The 20,022-nt window shown below is 38.6% G+C and overlaps 1 protein-coding gene across 1 annotated transcript; it reads left to right on the forward strand.

Annotated features, from left to right (window-relative positions):
• Window positions 1-3,830: 3,830 nt before the first annotated feature.
• On the forward strand, window positions 3,831-18,420 carry zgc:92606 (uncharacterized protein LOC100000242 homolog). The gene is made up of 5 exons (XM_057834829.1): window positions 3,831-4,030; window positions 8,257-8,346; window positions 8,429-8,507; window positions 9,156-9,274; window positions 17,995-18,420. The coding sequence occupies exons 2-5, from the start codon at window positions 8,257-8,259 to the stop codon at window positions 18,058-18,060; spliced, it is 354 nt and encodes a 117-aa protein (XP_057690812.1). The 5' UTR covers window positions 3,831-4,030; the 3' UTR covers window positions 18,061-18,420.
• The last annotated feature ends 1,602 nt before the right edge of the window (window positions 18,421-20,022 follow it).

The following is a 20,022-nucleotide window of genomic DNA, read 5'->3' on the forward strand; positions in this document are numbered from 1 at the left end:
TTGAATTTTTTTCCCTTTTGAGTTTAATTAGAAATTTATACCGGAGCCTCATTGGAGTATCACTTGAGTTCCAGACAAAAATGGAACAAATGCAAGAATTTCAGTTGTAAAGCCAAACCTGCGGCTTGAGGGCCAGATTCTTCCCGCCACATCATTTTGTGTAGCCAGTGAAAGTTGACCATGTGCATTTGGGTCATGTTTTCATTAAAATAACATTTCTGTAGTCCCGAATAAAAGATCGAGGAATAAAAAGAATTTGGAATAAATGAATGAACATATTTTATAGAAAAAACAGAATGCGGCTGGATGCGATTGGGCGCGCTCGGGTGGAGTGTCCCGGTGCCGGGACTAGCGGTGGGGCGGCGTAGGGTCGCTTGCCAACGGGCTTACACTCACAAAGGATTCACACGATTACTGGGTTCTAGATCACAGAGCTGATTTGTGTACACTCTACCCCTCCCAATCACTTAGCTCAGACTTCCCCACTCCCCTCCCCTTCTTTCCCGGGTCAACAGGCCCCCCACATGGTGTCAACCGGAAATAACATCTAGCCGACGATAGCACCAACATATTAATAGTGTAGGCGTTCAATGTATTTTTTGTTGTTGTTTGTGTTTCTTTTCTTTTTTCTTCTTCTTGTGTTTCTTATCTTCTGTCCCCCCATAACCCCGTCCTGTTCACTGTTTTGTCATAATAAACCTGATATGTAGAATGATCATAATGGGAGTAGGGAGTAAGTTATTCCTCAATGTGAAACATTAAAACTGTTCAGACCACCCGAACACTTAGACTTCCATTCTCCGTGTCAAACAGCTGAACAGGACAGGTTAAAAATAAATAAATAAATAAATAGTTTAAAAAAATATTATTAATATTAATCAACAGCAAACATTGAAAGTTTAATTTTTCCCTTTGCTTTTTTACTTTAAAAAAAAATGAATATGAATAAAAATGAATTTGTGATAACTCAAAATAGGAATAAAAATATTTTAATCAAAATCAAAGCTCTCTCCCTGTCTCCCTATCCCTGCATTTTCATGTGTCTGGTGCTCAAAAAATACTGAAGCTAAAATCTTGCACGTGAAACGACTTGTGGTCTTTGATATTGTTATTACGAGGATGATTGTAATTATGATGATGTTTAATATTATTTACTACAACTACTGTACTGCTGTGGTTGCTATCTGGTGCTAGCCTGTTGCTAATCAGTACGTGTAGGATGGCACAATTATGAACGCATAAATGCAAGTGTTACGTTACGTAAATTTTTTGTTCATTTGTTTACAGGTGGAAAACACTGTTAGGCAAGGGAAGACCACTCGATGTGCTTCACAACACTTACTTTACGTCAATGGACATGGATATCGAGACTACGTGCGTTCTACTTTGATGATGGAAGGCTCGACTTATGCTCCACTTTTGTTAATATTTTTCTAATAATTGTGATTTATTGACCTGTTTTGCATATGCACCAATCGTTTTAAATAAAACAAAACAAAAAATGGAATCATGTTGTCCAAACGTTTTATTGCTATTAATATCTTCAATAAAAAAGAATGACTTACTATTTGGTATTTCCTCGTAAAAACAAAATTCGTGTCAGCCCTTCTGCATTCGGCAACTGCAATATTAGAGTATTTGTATTTCACCTAATTTTGGTCACTCAAGAGGCCAGCGTATCAATCTACACCACATGTTAACACAGGCTGCACAGGTTGTTATGATTTTATCAACGAGTGATCAACGAAGTGATAAGAACAAACATACAATCTTTAGGTACATCCTTAGCTGGTTTCGATTTAAGGTGTATGGCGATGTACAGTGGGGCAAATAAGTATTTAGTCACCCACTAATTGTGCAAGTTCTCCCACTTGAAAATATTAAAGAGGCCTGTAATTGTCAACATGGTTAAACCTCAACCATGAGAGACAGAATGTGGAAAAATACCCCAGAAAATCCCATTGTTTGATTTTTAAAGAATTTATTTGCAAATCATGGTGGAAAATAAATATTTGATCAATACCCAAAGTTCATCTCAACACTTTGTTATGTACCCTTTGTTGGCAATAACGATGGCCAAATGTATTCTGTAACCTTTCACAAGCTTTTCACACACTGTTGCTGGTATTTTGGCCCATTCCTCCATGCAGATCTCCTCTAGAGCAGTGATGTTTTGGGGCTGTCGTTGGGCAACATGGACTTTCAACTCCCTCCACAGATTTCTATGGGGTTGAGATCTGGAGATCGGCTAGGCCACTCCAGGACCTTGAAATGCTTCTTACAAAGCCACTGTTATTTTATTGTGGCTTTCTCAAAAACAATGCATTTTTACATTTAGGCACTCCTGCAATCGTCACACTTTTTCTCTTACAAACTGCCCCTGGCCCCTCATCAGAGAAGGGAAGACTTATGTGGCCCTCACAGAAAAAAGTTTGGGGACCCCTGTTTTACACCAAGTGTTTTACCTATTACAGATTCAGTCTTCCCAGCCTGGTGCAATTCTACAATTTTGTCTCTGGTGTCCTTCGACAGCTCTTTGGTCTTGGCCATAGTGGAGTTTGGAGTGTGACTGACTGAAGTTGTGGACAGGTGTCTTTTATACTAATAATGAGTTAAAACAGGTGCCATTAATACAGGTAACGAATGGAGCCTCATTAGACCTCGTTAGAAGAAGTTAGACCTCTTTGACAGCCAAAAATCTTGCTTGTTTGTAGGTGACCAAATACTTATTTTCCATTCTAATTTGGAAATTCTTTAAAAATCAAACAATGGATTTTCTGTTCTGTCTCATGGTTTAGGTTTACCCATGTTGGCAATTACAGGCCTCTCTAATCTTTTCAAGTAGGAGAACTTGCACAATTGGTGGTTGACTAAATACTTATTTGCCCCACTGTAGATCCACACTGGCGCTTTGAAGCTGGACGCTGTTCAAAACTTTCCACTTCCAACCATATATATAGGCGTTTCCAGGAGTTCACGCACAGCACAGAAAGTTTCGGAGTCTCATCTACGTCGTGCTGAATCAATTTTTGGAGATTCCGTAGGTTCCTCTGGTTTGATTTTGCAGTTTTAACTTTGTGAACACAATGCTTACTTCAACCGCACTTCATGTTGATCTGTCTAAATCCGAAGTTCGGAGAAGAAATGATCACAGATGGCGGCGACCATGTTTCACTAAGAAAATTTGTCTGCAGTTACCGTTTTTTCTCTTTTTTTTAATTATTAAAAAGACAGCAAACATACATCAAAAAGAGAATGTTTGAATTTTCCCCCTTGTATTTTTACTTTGAAAAAAAAAAAGAATAAAATGAATTCATGAGCATTCAAAAAAGGAATTAAAATATTTTAATTAAAAACAAAGCTCCCTCCCTGAAATAAATTAAAAAATAATGGTGTGGCTCGTGTCGATTATTTGTTGAACAGCCCTGTACTGTCAATATCGATTTGAATATAAACAAAAGACTGTTAACTGCACCACTGCAAACTATAGCCAACTATAGTATTTGACATTTTTGTATTTTTAGTAATTTCACTTCTCAATTTCAATATTTCAAGCTCCAAAGTTGAACTTGTCTTGATCATACCTTACAGTAAAGTGTTCATGCAAGTTTCTTCACGTAAATCACGTAGGCAGTGGGTGTGTCTCAAATTGTATTGACAGCCCCTATTGGTGGATTTTTTCTTTTCACTCTGTAAAAACTGGGCAGTCAGTTGGTAAAAAGCCGAGACGGTTCACCAATGAAGGCACCCCAGTTTCTCGCTTATGGAATTCTGATTCGTTCTGCGTGGCTGTCAATCAGCGTGGGCGTCTGTGATTGGTCAGAAATATTGCGGGCCGACTGTGGAATATTTGTTGTTGTTTTCGTGGAGCGGAAGACAGTCGACATTTTTAAATTCTCAGGCTCTCAATTTTTCGATTAGAAGGTTATATTTATCTCTAATATAGTTAATTCAGTGATACAAGAGTGAAGAGGAGACTTTGGGACTTGCGCTGTAATTGGGTCAACCCCCGTTTTCGCAGTATTTGACGGTATGTAAATCCTAAACCAAACGACGACTCTGTATTGAACAAGTTCCTTAAAAGCAATGTTTAAATCGGAGGCCACAATGTAGGCAGATAGTACCAAACATGTCAGTCTCGTCTAATTAATGCTTAGTTCGTGGTCAGGTTGAACACAGCTGTTTTGGCTTGACGTGGCCTAGGTGTTGCGCAATGATCGTCGTTGTTGTGTTCAAATTCCGAAACAACATGAGGGAAAGACGAGAGAAGTGACGATAAAAAAGGGTTTCGAAATTACATTTTCACACTGTCGTTGTTTACCAGCCGCAATGGTTGAAAATCCGCGATATGGAGGTTAAAAATGTTTCCGTACTTTCATTTTGACCACGCTTTAAAATAATTTATCAAGGCAAATTCACGTAAATCTCATAATAAACACTAGTTAACATTTTAAATCTGTATGAGCACATAACTAATATAATGAAAACTGGAGGATGTGACCTTAAAAGGTGGAGCATTGTGGCACGTTGACGAGTATGCATGTGACTTGAGTGTCTTGAACTCTAAACCTTCAACATTCAACTTTTTGCAGTTTCAAGACTGTAAAATTACACAGACTCAAAGAAATTAGCACCTTTAAAATTCTCTCTGCTATCTTATCCACAATAAATTATTGGAGAAATTCGGTGGGATAGAATTACGTACTAGGAAAATGTTATTTCAGTGTTCAAAAACTCACCTTTGCAACTCGTCTTTGCAGTTTCACCAACATATCATTTTGAATTGGAAACTGCTATACGATTATAACCAAAGGTGGGTAGAGTAGAATTTACTCAAGTAAGAGTAGCGTTACTTCAAAATAATAGTACTCAAGTAAAAGTAGTCGTCCAAAAAGTGTGCTTAAGTACAAGTAAAAAAGTATTTGGTAAAAACTATACTCAAGTAATGAGTAACATTGTGAGTAATTGCTTATATTTTTATTGGATTTTTTCCCCAGAGCATAAGTTATCTATATGGACTATTATTATAATGATATTGTACAATAACCCGTTACATAACCACATTAGGCCAAAGAAATACAAAAAAAAAAAAAAAAATTCTGATGAGAGAGAAAAAAACCCATAAATGAAGCATTATTCGTCCAAAGAGCATGACTTGCCTCTGGTGGATAGAATAGTTCCGAGTTTGAGTAGTGAAGACTTCCTTCATAATTACTATTTTGAAATTAAAAGCATCATATCTCCGGTTTTCCGTGGTCAATCGGTTCTGAATAAAAACTGGGCGAGAGGTTAAACTCTGCGCTTTCGAGTCATGTTGAGGGCAGCGCTCTATATCAAATACTCCATTTTTTTGTGCTTTAAAGACACCACATGATTGAACAGGCTGGCGTGAAGATAGAACGGCAAGCTTACGTCTGATTGGTCTCCTGGAGTCATGTGGGTATTGTTGCAACGTCTTATTGGTGAAATCGGTAGATACACTAGGCACGTCTCTACTCTTGGCATAGCTGGTGAAAAAAAAATATATAAAAACGACTCTTGCGTAGCCCAAAGTTGCGGAGTAAGAGTAGAGTTTTTTCTTCACAAATCATCTCAAGTAAAAGTAAAAAGTATAGCTTGGTAAAACTACTCTTAGAAGTACATTTTTCACAAAAAATTACTCAAGTAAATGTAACGGAGTACATGTAGCGCGTTACTACCCACCTCTGACTATAACTGTACTCGACATAATATGTGTACACCAATTTGGAACAATAGGTATATCACTATTAAATACAAATCTAGTTGACAGTCAGGGACACTTCCTTTTTAAAAAAAAAAAAAAAAAAAAAAAATTTAATTAATTTATTTTTTTTACAAATGTAATTTAAATAATAATCACAAAATGTTTGTGTCAGTAATTTACAGTAAGCCTACCCCAAATCATTTATTGGTTTGATTTGAGGCATTCATCCACTTTGAGTTGGAAATCCTAACTAGAACAAAGCCAAGATTCCAAACAAGGTACTAAGAAAATTATTTCTCAATATTTCATATGAACTCCTGTCCTATAAAAATTACAATCCTTTCCTAAAGACACTATTTACCAGCTAAGAACTAAATATTTGAAATTTCCTATCATTCCTAAGGCCAAAGAAGTACACTTTAAAGTTATGAATTTGGTGTTGAAACAAGTATGTGTTTTTTCATCTTGAAGTAGAAACAACTGTACATCTGTTTAAAAAAATATATATATATGTGGTCACAAATATTATGGATTAATATACATGATTGGCTTCATCTGAACATTTTCAAATTAAGAGAATTTTCTGTATAAGAGACCTGTAGACCTGTGCCGATTAACGGTTTCAAGGTGTACTGTGGTATGAAAATGTCATGGTTTCAAAACCGCCAAAATTTTCTGTCATAAAGTCCCTAAGGTATTAGCTATTTTTTATGTCCCAAAAATGCATGGAGAAATCCCTCGCTTGCAGCTGCAAGGCTCCCCCCACCGGTTGTTGCTCAGTGTCAGTGAGTCAGCTGTGCTACACGATGAATGGAGGAGGTGAAACTCCTGAACTTTTTCCCCCATCAAAGAAAATGAAATCGCATGTTTGGGAATACTTCGGCTACAAAAAAGTTACAGACGACCACGGCTTAGAGGAGGAGGGCCAACCGTTATGTAAAACAGGAGGGTGGCTGTCGAGGAGGCAGTACCTCCAATATGATTTCGCATTTATACAAAATGAAAGGTTAGTAAACACTGTCATGAATGCTCCCCACCAGCTACGAGAGTTAACTCCAGCCTGTTTAGTGTGTCTAGTGGTGGTAAAACATTTTTTTCTCTCTGGCAACTGTCTGTGTTGAGAAAGAGAGTGTGTATAGTGTAAACATTAGAGATGCACAATAATATCGGTAACCGATAATTATCGGCCGATAATGGCAATTATGACGTCACACAGATAATCCAGATAAAACAAAATTTAACCGATAATGCAGTCCGATAATTATATACTTGATTTAGCCTCCAAATGTGCGCAATCAACAGTTTTGTCCAGATTCAGATTCAGAGATTTGTCATTGATGCCAAAAGCGTACCATTACAAAATGTCATTGCCATTGTTTAGATGTTAGAATTTACTACTTGTTCACATTTGATGTAGAAAAAAATAGCACTAAATTACATTTTTGCACAGTAAAATTTGATCTTTGTATACTTTAAAATTTTACATACATATATGAATAGAATTATCGGCGTGACATTATCGGTTATCGGGTGGAAGGGGCGGGAAATGATCGGTTATCGATATCGGTTGAAAAACATATTATCGTGCATCACTAGTAAACATGATACGAGTCATACACACCTGCTTTTTTCAATTCAATTCAAAAAAGCAATTATTTTTGTTCTGATGGTAATAATGTTGAGCTCTGGGTTTGGGCTCACCTAAAGGACTGCATTTATTTTAATTTTATTTAGAATATTTTGTTTAAAATATATTTTAACTTAACATTATACTTGTGTTCCAGTTTGCTAGTTTTTTGAAAAATAACAATCCTGTTCAATGTAAAAAAGTTTATTTATTTATTTATTTTTTATTTTTTTTTAACCCAGATAGCTGTAACAAATTTTAGAGCTGCAATACTGTGATACCTTGAAACCGTGATATTTTGGTTTAAAGTTAAGAATATGTTTCTATCGGTCTTGTTTTGATAGATGAAAAAAAGAGACTTTAGTTCACAATATACTTGTTTATTGTGTACTGGATCCTGTTTGAATTTGACTGTGATAAAGCCATAATTGTTGAGTACGTATGTCACAAAATTAGACTATTGGTGATACATGACAATCCACATTTGGTGCAAAATTAATTTAGTTCACACATGATATAACAATTCATTGTTGCTTTTATCGTGTTTTTTCCCATGAAAATATTTACTGTATTTCAAAGTTTATAAATAGCACTTGATGAACTAGTTTGCACATTGGTGTAAAAATAAACGGTCATGTGGTTCTCGCTTACCACAGTACTTACTGGTTTTCGTTTGTTTTATATTGTGAGCAGATGCAAAATTGGGAAAATTTGATATAAATATGTGTACATGGGGCTTTTTTTTCTTTCCAAGACTAAAATGTAGAGGCAGGCCCTAAATGTCATGTGATTAGTCACTTGATGAATGAATGTGCTACTTAGTGATTTAATCTTTTCTCCCTTTTCCGTTCAATAAATAAGACGTTTGTCAGCTCTAAGGTGGTTTTGGTGTGGTTGCTTCCAGATGGCGAGTCAGTACCAGCGCTCAGTACCGCTGGAGGTGAGGAGAGCGGAGGGCGAGCGCGTCCGGGCAAAACATCCTGACAAGATTCCGGTCAGTTTGATGGCAAACTCTTATTTAATTTAGTGGATGACAGGAAACTATTTAACTGAATTGTGTTTTTTGTATTGAACAGATCATTGTGGAGAGAGCCCATAGGTCACGAGCTCCTGATTTGGATAAGAAGAAGTACTTGGTGCCCTCAGATTTAACAGGTTAGTTAAGATGCCTGCGTGCTGTGGTTGAAAGTAAGGCCTTTCCAGCATTTAAATCAGGAGTCCTGTAAAAATTCTTTAATATTTGATGATAGTTGCCACACGAGGGCAGCAAAGCACTATTTGTTCTAAGACGAGTAATTCACGTCAGCAAAATTCCTTTGCAAACAAAATTGGAACTCCTTCAGGGACAGGGGTCACCACAGTGAATAGCTTTCAAAAGATGACACTTTAACGCTTTTTATGACTACTTTTGGTCATTTAAAAAACTTAAATATTAGCAATGATTATAATGTATGAATTTTCAAATTATTAATCGTTATTGTTTTTATATCATCTTTATATAATTATAAATTCTTTAAATGCTAATAAAAGACAAATGGATTAAATTAAAACGAGTAAAACAGAAATACACTGTTACGGCCCCGAGTATCACTGAGCCGATGAGTTAAATGGGTGCATTTTAAGGGTGAGAAGAAAAAAAATGTCAGTATAATTTTATTTTCCCAAACATTTTAAAGTGAGAGTTATGTTATCAAAATAACCTTTTTTTTCATATGTTAAAAAACATTTTTATATATAAAGTAACTTGCTGACCCATATGCAATGGTTTCATCTGATGTCGCTCCATTGTTTACTGCTGTACAGTGGGCCAGTTGTGTTTCCTCATCCGTCAACGAGTGTCATTGAGACCAGAGGAGGCGCTTTTCTTCTTCGTCAACAACTCCCTGCCCCCTTCTAGTTCCCCACTTTCTGCCGTCTATGAGGTACGACTGTCTCTCTGCACCATGAAAACGAGTACAACGGTGTCAGTGAAGGTCCTTGTGTTATTTTTGGGCAACATAAATACATAAGACACTGTTGTGTTAGTTTATATGCTAGTGGGGTTTGGTATTACCGGACCCGGCTGCAGAAAGAAATTACAGGGGGGGGCATTACATGTTTTGGGGGGGGGCACACTTCTTCAACGTAAATTTAGCCTGAACAGTGGCGTTTTTACCCGTTATATTTTCTGATGATGGTGTCAGTCAGTGAAACTGCAGGAGGTGGCAGCGCTATCCCTTCATGTTGACTTTCGGCCGTGTCTTTGTCATGGCTTGAGTTCGTCTTTAGTTTCTTGAAAAAAACACGGTTGCCCATTCCAATTTGAATTAGCAACGGAGGAGCCGTCCAATCGCCATTTCTGTAAGCGAAGCAATCCCTATCCAATCGCAGTACCCAGTGGCCGGCTACTCGGCCTGGCCCCCTTGTCTGTGATTGGCTAGAAATTGGCTTCATTCGCTGCTCTGCTCAGATTGGTTGAATTGAATGACGACAGATCAAGATAGGATGAATAGAGCAGTGTTTTTCAAACTTTTTCAATTCAATTCAATTCAATTCAATTTGTATAGCCCTCAATCACAACAGAGGTCTCAAAGGGCTTTACAGAGGCAATATGATACACAATTAGAAATGAAGCAACAAAGATGAATAGATACAGTTCAAGTCCTGGGTATCCCCTATCCTTAAGACCCTCCATGCCGGCAAGGAAAAACTCCAAAAACTCCAGAGTCAATTGGGAGAAAAATGAGAAACCTTGGGGAGTACCACAGTCAGGAGAGATCCACTCCCAGGACGGATAGACAGGAACCCCAGAACGGCTAATGGGAATTACCAAGCGAAATTGTAGTCCGTAAAAATACAGTGGAGTAAAGGAGCAAGAAGAGGTCCCTCTGGTCAGATGAGACGGGGATAGCAGCGAGGACGTCAATCCAGCCAGGGGTCCGGACAGTCAGGAGGCTGCAGCTGAAAAATAGCCCCTCCCCAGAGGGGAGGGGGGAAAGGGGACACCGGGTGACTAGTGATGAAGAGACTAGACAACTAGATATTAACATTGGAAATTAGAAATAAAGTAAGACAAGTGGTAGGTAGAGTAAGAAAAGGAGATAGAACTCAGCGGCTGTACTGCCCCCAGCATTATAGCTTCTAGTGCAGCTTAAACTAAACTGTGAGTCTACTCCGACTTCAACTAGCCTAACCATAAGCTTTGTCGAATAGGAACGTTTTTAATCTAATCTTAAATGTGCAGACTGTCTCGGCTTTTTTAATACTAGCTGGAAGCTGATTCCATAAAACAGGGGCTTGGTGGCTAAAGGCTCTAGCTCCGACAGTACTTTTATAAACCCTGGGAACTACCAGTAGACCTGCATTCTGAGATCGGAGTGTTCTGTTGGGGCGGTATGGAACGAGAGCATCGGTGAGATAAGATGGCCCCAACCCATTAATGGTCTTAAATGCCCTGGAGCACAGGGGTGATGTGCTCTCTTCTATTGGTTCCTGTTAAAAGTCTTGCTGCTGCGTTTTGGACTAGCTGAAGACCTTTTAGAGAGTTTTTAGGACAAGCTGCAAGTAGGGAGTTACAGTAATCCAATCTCGATGTAACGAACGCGTGAATTAATTTTTCTGCATCGCTTTTAGATGAAATATTTCTAATTTTGGCAATGTTGCGCAGGTGAAAGAAAGCCGTTCTACAGGTTTGTTTAATGTGTGCTTTAAACGATAAGTCAGGGTCAAATAAAACTCCTAGGTATTTAACTGTGGCGCTGGAGGCTACACTTACATTGTCCAGAGTGACTATCTGGGCAGATAAAGAGTCTCTAGCACTTTTCGGGCCTATTATAAGGACTTCTGTCTTTTCAGGGTTAAGTAGAAGATAGTTAGTGCTCATCCAGGTATTTATATCTCGGACGCAGGCGCTTAGTTTTTCTACTTGCCTGACCTGCTCAGGTTTAATTGATAAATACAGTTGTGTGTCGTCAGCGTAACAGTTAAAGTTAATGCTATGTTTTCTGATGATATTACCTAGAGGACTTTTCTGAGTCACGGGACGTTTTTACATTGGAAAAAATCTCGCGGCACACCACTCCAATGTTCCAAAATTACTCTCTGTACAGTATATTTGATTATAAAATAATTTGTCAGTATTTATACTTACCCAGTGTGAAACTTGAGCCTTTTAAGATGAACACAAATCCTAAAAACTGGCAGAAATCTTCTTCAACAGCTCTCAGTCTCTCTCTGTTTTTATTTTTAAATTTGTTTTAAGCAGTTAGGCTTGAAAAACTCAGAATTATCAGACAGGGGGACTTGAGCAATGTCTTTAAGCACATCAGGGCTGGTCATCTCGCTGACAATGGCTTTGCAGGCAGGTAGTATTAACGTCTCTGCCACGGTTTGGGACTTTTTGGATTTAGCAACAAAGTAACTGGCTTTAAGGTCTTTCTTATTTACCTTGTTAGTGTTTCTCAAAAAAAGTTGCCCATTTCTCTGTGTTTTCACGAAGGCGAACAAAATAGTCCATCGACCTGTTCTGAAGCGACGGGCGTTCATTTGGAGATGATGTTTAAGCTTGTATGGCGCCATGGCGCTAGATAGCTGCTGGTGTCGCGTTCAAGAACTGCACCGATTTCTAGCTATCACCCACCTTGCTCTCCTCGATAATGTGTTGGAATAAAACACAGGGGGAGGATTGACGGTCGTCACATATGGATAAAATGGAAAGGACACTTTTCTGTATATTGACACTTGACGAGTCAAATAATGAACAGTAGACGTGCTGGGGTCCACATTGTTGCGGAGAGCAAGGTGGCTGATGGCTAGAAATCCGAGCAGTTCTTTAACGCAACACGAGGAATGCCTCGCTCATCTGCACAGAACCGAAAACTTTTTGCCTACTTCCTACTGCAACTTTGCCCGATAATGTTAAAAAAAAGCGACATTGGATAATTTCTCGCGGCACACCTGACGATCTCTCACGGCGGCGGCACAATCGGTTGAAAAACACTGGAATAGAAGGTTCGTCCTCTCCGTGAGTGTGTTTTTGTGGAAGATTAAAAAAATAAATAAAAATTACACAGTACAGTCGAATCGAGCTAGGGCGGGCACAGCAGTCTCTCAGGACGGGCCCAGTCCCCTAATGCCCGCCTATGTCGCCGGGTCTGGGTATTACAACCTTAAGAATTCTAATATTAGCTGCCCAAACGAATATTTTGCTCTTAGTCTGCAGACTTTTTTAAACGATTAGTCAAGTAGTCCCTTTTTTTTTTTTTTTAAACTAATCTTGCAATTAAATTTTTGCTGATGAGTATTAGTTCACAAAAACATTTTGGAACACTTAAATTCTTTTATTAAAGTACAAATACACCAATAACAATAATAAATCACAAATAAACAATGAGGTCAAATGCTGATGGCATTAACTAGTGCAAAAGAATTGAATGTAAACAGATTCAGAACACTATGACTTCACTTTTCCAACAGGATTCAAAACAATTTTCTCTTTTTGTGGTATGTCTATATTGTTCTCATTAATAAAGTGAGTTCCAGCACAGTAGATTGATGTCACGTATCACTGGAGTGAAGTATGTGGAAAAAAAAAAAACAAATGATGCACGTTGATACAATGCTACGAGGGAGCGTTAGTGCCAAATAAATTACTTTTAAAAAAGACCACGAAATAGAAGTCGTACTATTGATACAAGAAAAAAAGTCATTATTACGTAGGGGTAATGTAGCTGTGAGCTGCTACGCACTTTACATCCATGTACCTCAGCCGAGAGCTACGATGAAGCATTAGTATAAATTCTTCTATTGATTATTATTTGATGTAGATGAAGAAAAAGAAGGATTACCTTATTTGGAAAACATTCTAAAGCACAAGATGCTTTCAATATTGTTGATTTTAAAGGGTATGTAGTGCCCTGGGAAAATTTTAATATTCCATCACTTATCCATAAACGCATGCCTTTTGTATTCATATCATGCCACTTCGTGTAAATACACACAAGAAAATGAGAGAAATTTGGCTCGATTGTCAAGCTAAAACGACCGGCGCCCGAGATCTGGCAGATTGTGTGCGTGACGTCACGACAAGTGAAGACAGTGCCACCGGCCACTAGGGGGGCAGCGCCTGTCTGCATCAATATAATTCCTTCTAGTGAGGGGAGAATTAGGGGTGTTTTGAGCTGTTTATGCTGATGCATTGTGTTCGTCCTGCACATATTCCAGGTTCCCTCATGAAGAAACACCCCTCGTTGTCAATAAAAGAGAATTCAGAATTGACAGTGAGGGGTGTTTCTTCAACAAGACAAAGGCTCAGTGCTTTAATACTGAATGGCGGCGATGATGGCAGACAATTTCGTTTCTAGTTTCAGCGACGAATCCGACGTAGAAGGACGTAACGAATGTTCATCTAATGGTGACGAGGAGAGTTACGAAGCTTTAATCGGTGTTTTAGGTTACCAATTTGAGCCCAAACGAACGCCAATGCAGCATAATGAAACTGTCATTGAGGGGAGTAATGACACTGATGAAACATTGGCAGCAGATCGTGTGGGAAACACCAATGATTTGTTTTGCATTTCTTTTTGTGAAGCTGATACACCGTGACTGTAAAATAAAGGAATGCATAGCATAATTATCATTTATTGCGCTATCATAGCTTTTCGCTCTGCCAACAGACACAAATATGAATGGGATCAGAGGATTTGTTCTATATATTTTACGAACGATAATTTATACATGTGTCCAGTCCTGTATCCAATGCGTGACATTTTTTTAATTATAAAAGAGTACTCATTCTGGCCATTTCGAGCTTGGCTGCTCCCCTCCTTTGCTTAGCTTTAGCCTCCTTGGCCAGTCATCGTCCTCTTTCTTGATATCTCGGGACATTTAGGTGGCTGGTGTACGGTGGGCACCGCATCTGCTTTGAGCAGCAATCTTGCAGCAAAACCCGATTTCACTTGCCCATAGTTCGAGAAGCTTTCAGGTGGAAAATAACAGAAAACCGTGCCGGAGGCTGTGTCTAGAAAATTAGCCCTCTTCGCACGGACGAACTTTACCCATTGTCTGTGTAGTCCAGCTTTTTTTTTTCGCGTTCAGGAACTCATGGATACTATATTCCGATAAATAACTATTTGTACACCACATAGCACAGCCGTTTTGAACCATTTTTGTTATGTTTTCGTCAAACAAACCCCAACGCTACTCTCTCGTCGTTAAAAAACAATGGCACCTGGCTCCGCCTCGACTGTCAATCACTTGTCGTGACGTCTCCGCCCCATTCGGCTGTTTCCGGAACACTTCCGGAAATGTTCGTCATTTTCGATCTATTATCGATAATTGCTCATTAATGTGATTGATTTTTTTGTTAACTTTATCAATATTTGTTATCTTGGCACATAACGGTTCTATTGATGTCTCACACCCCCTTTGCCACTACATACTCTTTAACGGAGGCAGCAACGCACTACGCAAAGTACATAGCTGCTTCTTCAGCTACATTCGCTCGACATTAGCCCCTAATACTCCATCGTACGACGCCCATAAAGCCAACTTCAATAAAAATTTCGTTATATAGACTTCCGGTCTTTAATTATATCTGAGTAACACTGACAGCGCTTCAGGTGTTACTTCATGCTGCCGTGGTATGCAAGCTCGGCATTGCAGACATCATACGACATTTATTTCGTTAAAATAACTCTGCTCTGCTTTTTGGTCTCTGTGCTGCTTTCCCCACTTGCATCCTGAGTGCCTGTTATTCTAAACTTTCCAAGCCTATATACCCTAATTTTCGCACTATAAAGGGCACCTAACTATAAGCCGCAGCCCACCAAATTTTGCCCGAAAAAGGCATTTGTTCAAAGATAAGTGCAGTTCTTAATAACTCTACAGCTGTCATTGACGGCAAGAAATGTCCCATCTACTGTATGTTGAGTGGGAGGGCTCGATCTCTGCCAGCCTCTCCCGCTATTAATGTGTCCTTTTACCATATTTTTACTAACTACCACAACTCATATTCTGGCGAATACTATACATACTGTATACTGGGTTGGCAGTGAATGAGTTAAGTTGTGGAAGTTGATCGAGCTATCTGGTGTTTACAAAGTATCTAATAAACATAGTTGTTGTTTCCAAATGAAGCAATCGTGTACTTTTTGCGGCTAATTGAAGTTGACAAACCCCGTGACACTGAGCACTTTTATTTTTGTCTATCGCGTCACACTTTACTCCGGATTCTACCCAAGATTTATAAGAAGGTCAACTACAGTGGGGCAAATAAGTATTTAGTCAACCACTAATTGTGCAAGTTCTCCCACTTGAAAATATGAGAGAGAGGCCTGTAATTGTCAGCATGGTTAAACCTCAACCATGAGAGACCCCAGAAAATCACATTGTTTGATTTTTAAAGAATTTATTTGCAAATCATGGTGGAAAATTTGGTCAATACCAAAAGTTCATCTCAATACTTTGTTATGTACACTTTGTTGGCTATAACGGAGGCTAAATGTTTTCTGTAACTCTTCACGAGCTTTTCACACACTGTTGCTGGTATTTTGGCCCATTCCTCCATGCAGATCTCCTCTAGAGCAGTGATGTTTTGGGGCTGTCGTTGGGCAACACGGACTTTCAGCTCCCTCCGCAGATTTACTATGGGGTTGAGACCTGGTGACTGGCTAGGCCACTCCAGGACCTTGAAATGCTTCTTACAAAGCCACTCCTTTGTTGCCCTGGCTGTGTTTGGGATCATTGTCATGCTGAAAGATCCAGCACGTCTCATCTTCAATGCCTTTGTTGATGGAAGGAGATTTTCACTCAAAATCTCTAGATACATGGCCCCATTCATTCTTTCCTTTACACAGATCAGTCGTCCTGGTCCCTTTGCAGAAAAACAGCCCCAAGGCATGATGTTTCCACCCCCATGCTTCACAGTGGGTATGGTGCAATTCAGTATTCTTTTTCCTCCAAACAAGAGAACCTGTGTTTCTACCAAAAAGTTCCATTTTGGTTTCATCTGACCATAATGCATTCTCCCAGTCCTCTTCTGGATCATCCAAATGCTCTCTAGCGAACTGCAGACGGGCCTGGATGTGTACTTTTTTCAGCAGGGGGACATGTCTGGCAGTGCAGGATTTGAGTCCCTGGCGGCGCATTGTGTAACCTTTGTTACGTGGTCCCAGCTCTCTGGTGGTCATTCACTAGGTCCCCACGTGTGGTTCTGGGATTTTTGCTCCCCGTTCTTGTTATCATTTTGACGCCACGGGATGAGGAGGGAGTTGAAAGTCCGTGTTGCCCAACGACAGCCCCAAAACATCACTGCTCTAGAGAAGATCTGCATGGAGGAATGGGCCAAAATACCAGCAACAGTGTGTGAAAAGCTTGTGAAGAGTTACAGAAAACGTTTGACCTCCGTTATTGCCAACAAAGGGTACATAACAATAGAGCTGGGAATCTTTGGGCACCTAACGATTAGATTACGATTACGATTCAGAGGCTCCAATTATTGATGCACCCCCCTCCTTTTTTTTAAATTTTTTTAATAAAGTTTTGTACATTAGTTCCAAAATTGTTCAAAAATACTCTCAGGCTAAACCAAGCTACTATTTCAGTATCAAGTTAACATATAGCAGTAAACAAATATACAAAAATAACATTAAATAAAAAAACTCCAGTCCCCATTCTGTATCAGCAGCTTTAAACTACATTCAATTAATTTAATGTTGTGAATCAACCGTTAAAGTTGTTAAAATTGCTCCCGTTATTCCATAATTTCCCTTTTGTCTACTTCTGACATGTGAAAGTTTTAAAACTATTTTAAAGATAGATTCAAGTCAATATTTTACCGGTTTAGGAGTATTTTAGATGAAAAGTTAATTAGGTTTGCTTGGAAGGTTCGCTACAACAGCATTGCAGGGAAGTTTACTGCTTTAAGATGGCGGCCGTTTACTAACGCCCGCATCTAGCTTTTTGCAGATGTGCTGCTACCGCTACCGAGTCTATAATCCATCTAGTCCTATATAAATGATATCTACCGTAACATTACAGCTTAGCTGTACTTGTAGCAGCTTTTCGGCAGCAGTCAGGTATGTTGTTGTGTTTTTTTATCTCGTTGTATGAGTTGAGCTGGAGCCATGAGTTGAGCGTTGGCATTACCCGAGGGGCCAGTTAATGAGAAGCATAATGTTTAGCTACTCCCGCTCCGTTCCGTCCCGAAGACCGCGCGGCGCGCTGAGTGTGTTGTACTTCCGCTTTACTTGGCATATTTCAATAATCGGAATTTGGATGTTTGTGAATCGTTCTCGAATCTTCCACGGCCGAATCGCGAATAATCTAAGTATCGGAAATTTTGCACACCTCTACATAACAACGTATTGAGATGAACTTTTGGTACTGACCAAATACTTATTTTCCACCATGATTTGCAAATAAATTCTTTAAAAATCAAACAATGTGATTTTCAGCTTTTTGTTCCCCCACATTCTTTCGCTCATGGTTGAGGTTTACCCATGTTGACAGTTACAGGCCTCTCTAATATTTTCAAGTGGGAGAACTTGCACAATTAGTGGTTGACTAAATACTTATTTGCCCCACTATATACTGGGTTAGCAGTGAATGAGTTAAGTTGTGGAAATTAATCGGGACTGAGTAAAATGTACCTGCTCCATTCCAGGAGCACCATGATGAGGACCTTTTCCTCTACATGACGTACAGCAACGAAAGCGTCTACGGCGCCTGAAGAGAGCACGCTTGACCCGGATGACGAAAACAAGAAAGAGGGGAGACGGCAGACAACATTAATATTCTCTGTATTATTGTACGAGTAACGGCAAGGCGGGGGTAAAAAAAAAAAAGGCTTAAGGTTGCAGTTTCATTTACTATTAAATGTTTACTTGTTTTGGGGACTGCTTACATGGCAAATGAAAAACGAAAAAAAGGAAGAAAAGAAATGGAGAAGGAAGTCGTCTTATGATCCTGGTCAGCGCTCCCCTCAACTTTTTGTTGTGTATTTAATGAACATAGGTTTTTTTTTTTTTTTTTTGTAAATGAAAGCAATCATGGAGTTTTTGTGGCCAATAAAGTTGACAAAAGCATGACACTGTGGACTTCTATTTTTGGTATGTAACCTATCGTATTGTCACACTTTACCCGGCACAGTAGATCTATGATATACCGTATTGGCCCGAATATAAGACGGCCCTGGTTATAAGACGACCCCTTGTTTTTCAAGACTCAAGTTTGAAAAAAAGACTTTTTGAACACCAAATTAATTTTTATATATTCATGATATTCCTATTCATATTCTATATTAATAGTATTAATAATAATAATAAACTAGTATAGTATATATAGTATATAAATAGACAGTTAATAGAGTAACAATTATTAATTAATTATTACTCATATTCCATTCCTATTCATATCAAATTCCTCATTCAGATCTTAATGTCTGAACATTTAAATATGTACACTAAAGTGCAATCACATTCGTAAATGAATGGCTTCTGGTTTTTGAAATGTAAATAAATCTAATGTGATAAAACAACAAAATTGCAATGGAATTGCCTGGGGAGTCAAATTCAGCATTCGCTTCAATGATAATATGGCGCCATCTAGATTCGTGAATGGGCATAATGTCTAGACCCCGAATTTAGGACGACCTACTCTTTTTCAGTCTTATTTCAATGCAAAAAAACACCCATCTTATATTCGGGCCAATACGGTACTAAAAATACCTGCCTATCAAACAAGTGCTATGATTAGCGATCACATAGTTGAAAGTAGGATACTGACTCGTCAATACAAATAATTCGTCCTAATGCTGGGTTCCCCGCTACACATCACTAACATTGAGTACTCACCATACCCAATCATACTATCATCTGACCTATCTTCCTTCTTCTGAACCTTCGGTTACTCGGTGTATCTTCCTCCCCACATGATGTATCCTTGGTAAAACTAGTCATATTTAGAAAGCAATGTTATTTGCATTAGAATTTTCTTGACTTTTTGTTTTTTTTTTTGCTGTTGCTGCACGTTTTCTCTTTTTCCTGCAAAGTTTGTTTCAGTGGTGTGAATATATTTCTACAAATATTTGCAATATCCTTAAACCTATGAATTATTTTGTTTGTAGCCCTAAACTCACTGCCATTGACACCAAAACTCTTTCAACTGGAAAGGCTCTCATTGAGTGAGTGATCATGTTTCTCTGTTATTGACAGCAATAGACGTCCAGTCTGTTTTGACTGGGATGGGCGGCAGTGATGGAAGCCAATGATTTCATTTCTAAAAATAGATTTTACAAAACCCAAATTTTTTTTCCCTTTAACTTAACCTTTAACTCCGATCCCCTGAAAATGATATGATCTCAGGACATCCCCTGTATTTAATTATGTTTTTGTATCACTATTGCGTGTTCATTTTTCCTCTCTCCCGTCCATTTTGAATTTGAAGGGTGAATGAACATTTAAAAGTTAACTGACAATTAATTGTAAATTTGTTGCATTAAAAAAATTAATTGCAAACTTTTCATTAAAAAAAAAAATTAACTCATGACTAAACACTAATTTGTCAAATGTTTTAATAGTTAAATCACAATCACTGTTTTCTGAGTGAATCTCAGATCCATGCGGGCTCCAGTAGGTCTCCTGCAATATATGCGGCGACAGTGGTGTAATTCCATGGAAGATTCATCTGAAAA

This window comes from Corythoichthys intestinalis, chromosome 4, assembly GCF_030265065.1.
Source record: "Corythoichthys intestinalis isolate RoL2023-P3 chromosome 4, ASM3026506v1, whole genome shotgun sequence".
Taxonomy (NCBI): Eukaryota; Metazoa; Chordata; class Actinopteri; order Syngnathiformes; family Syngnathidae; genus Corythoichthys; species Corythoichthys intestinalis.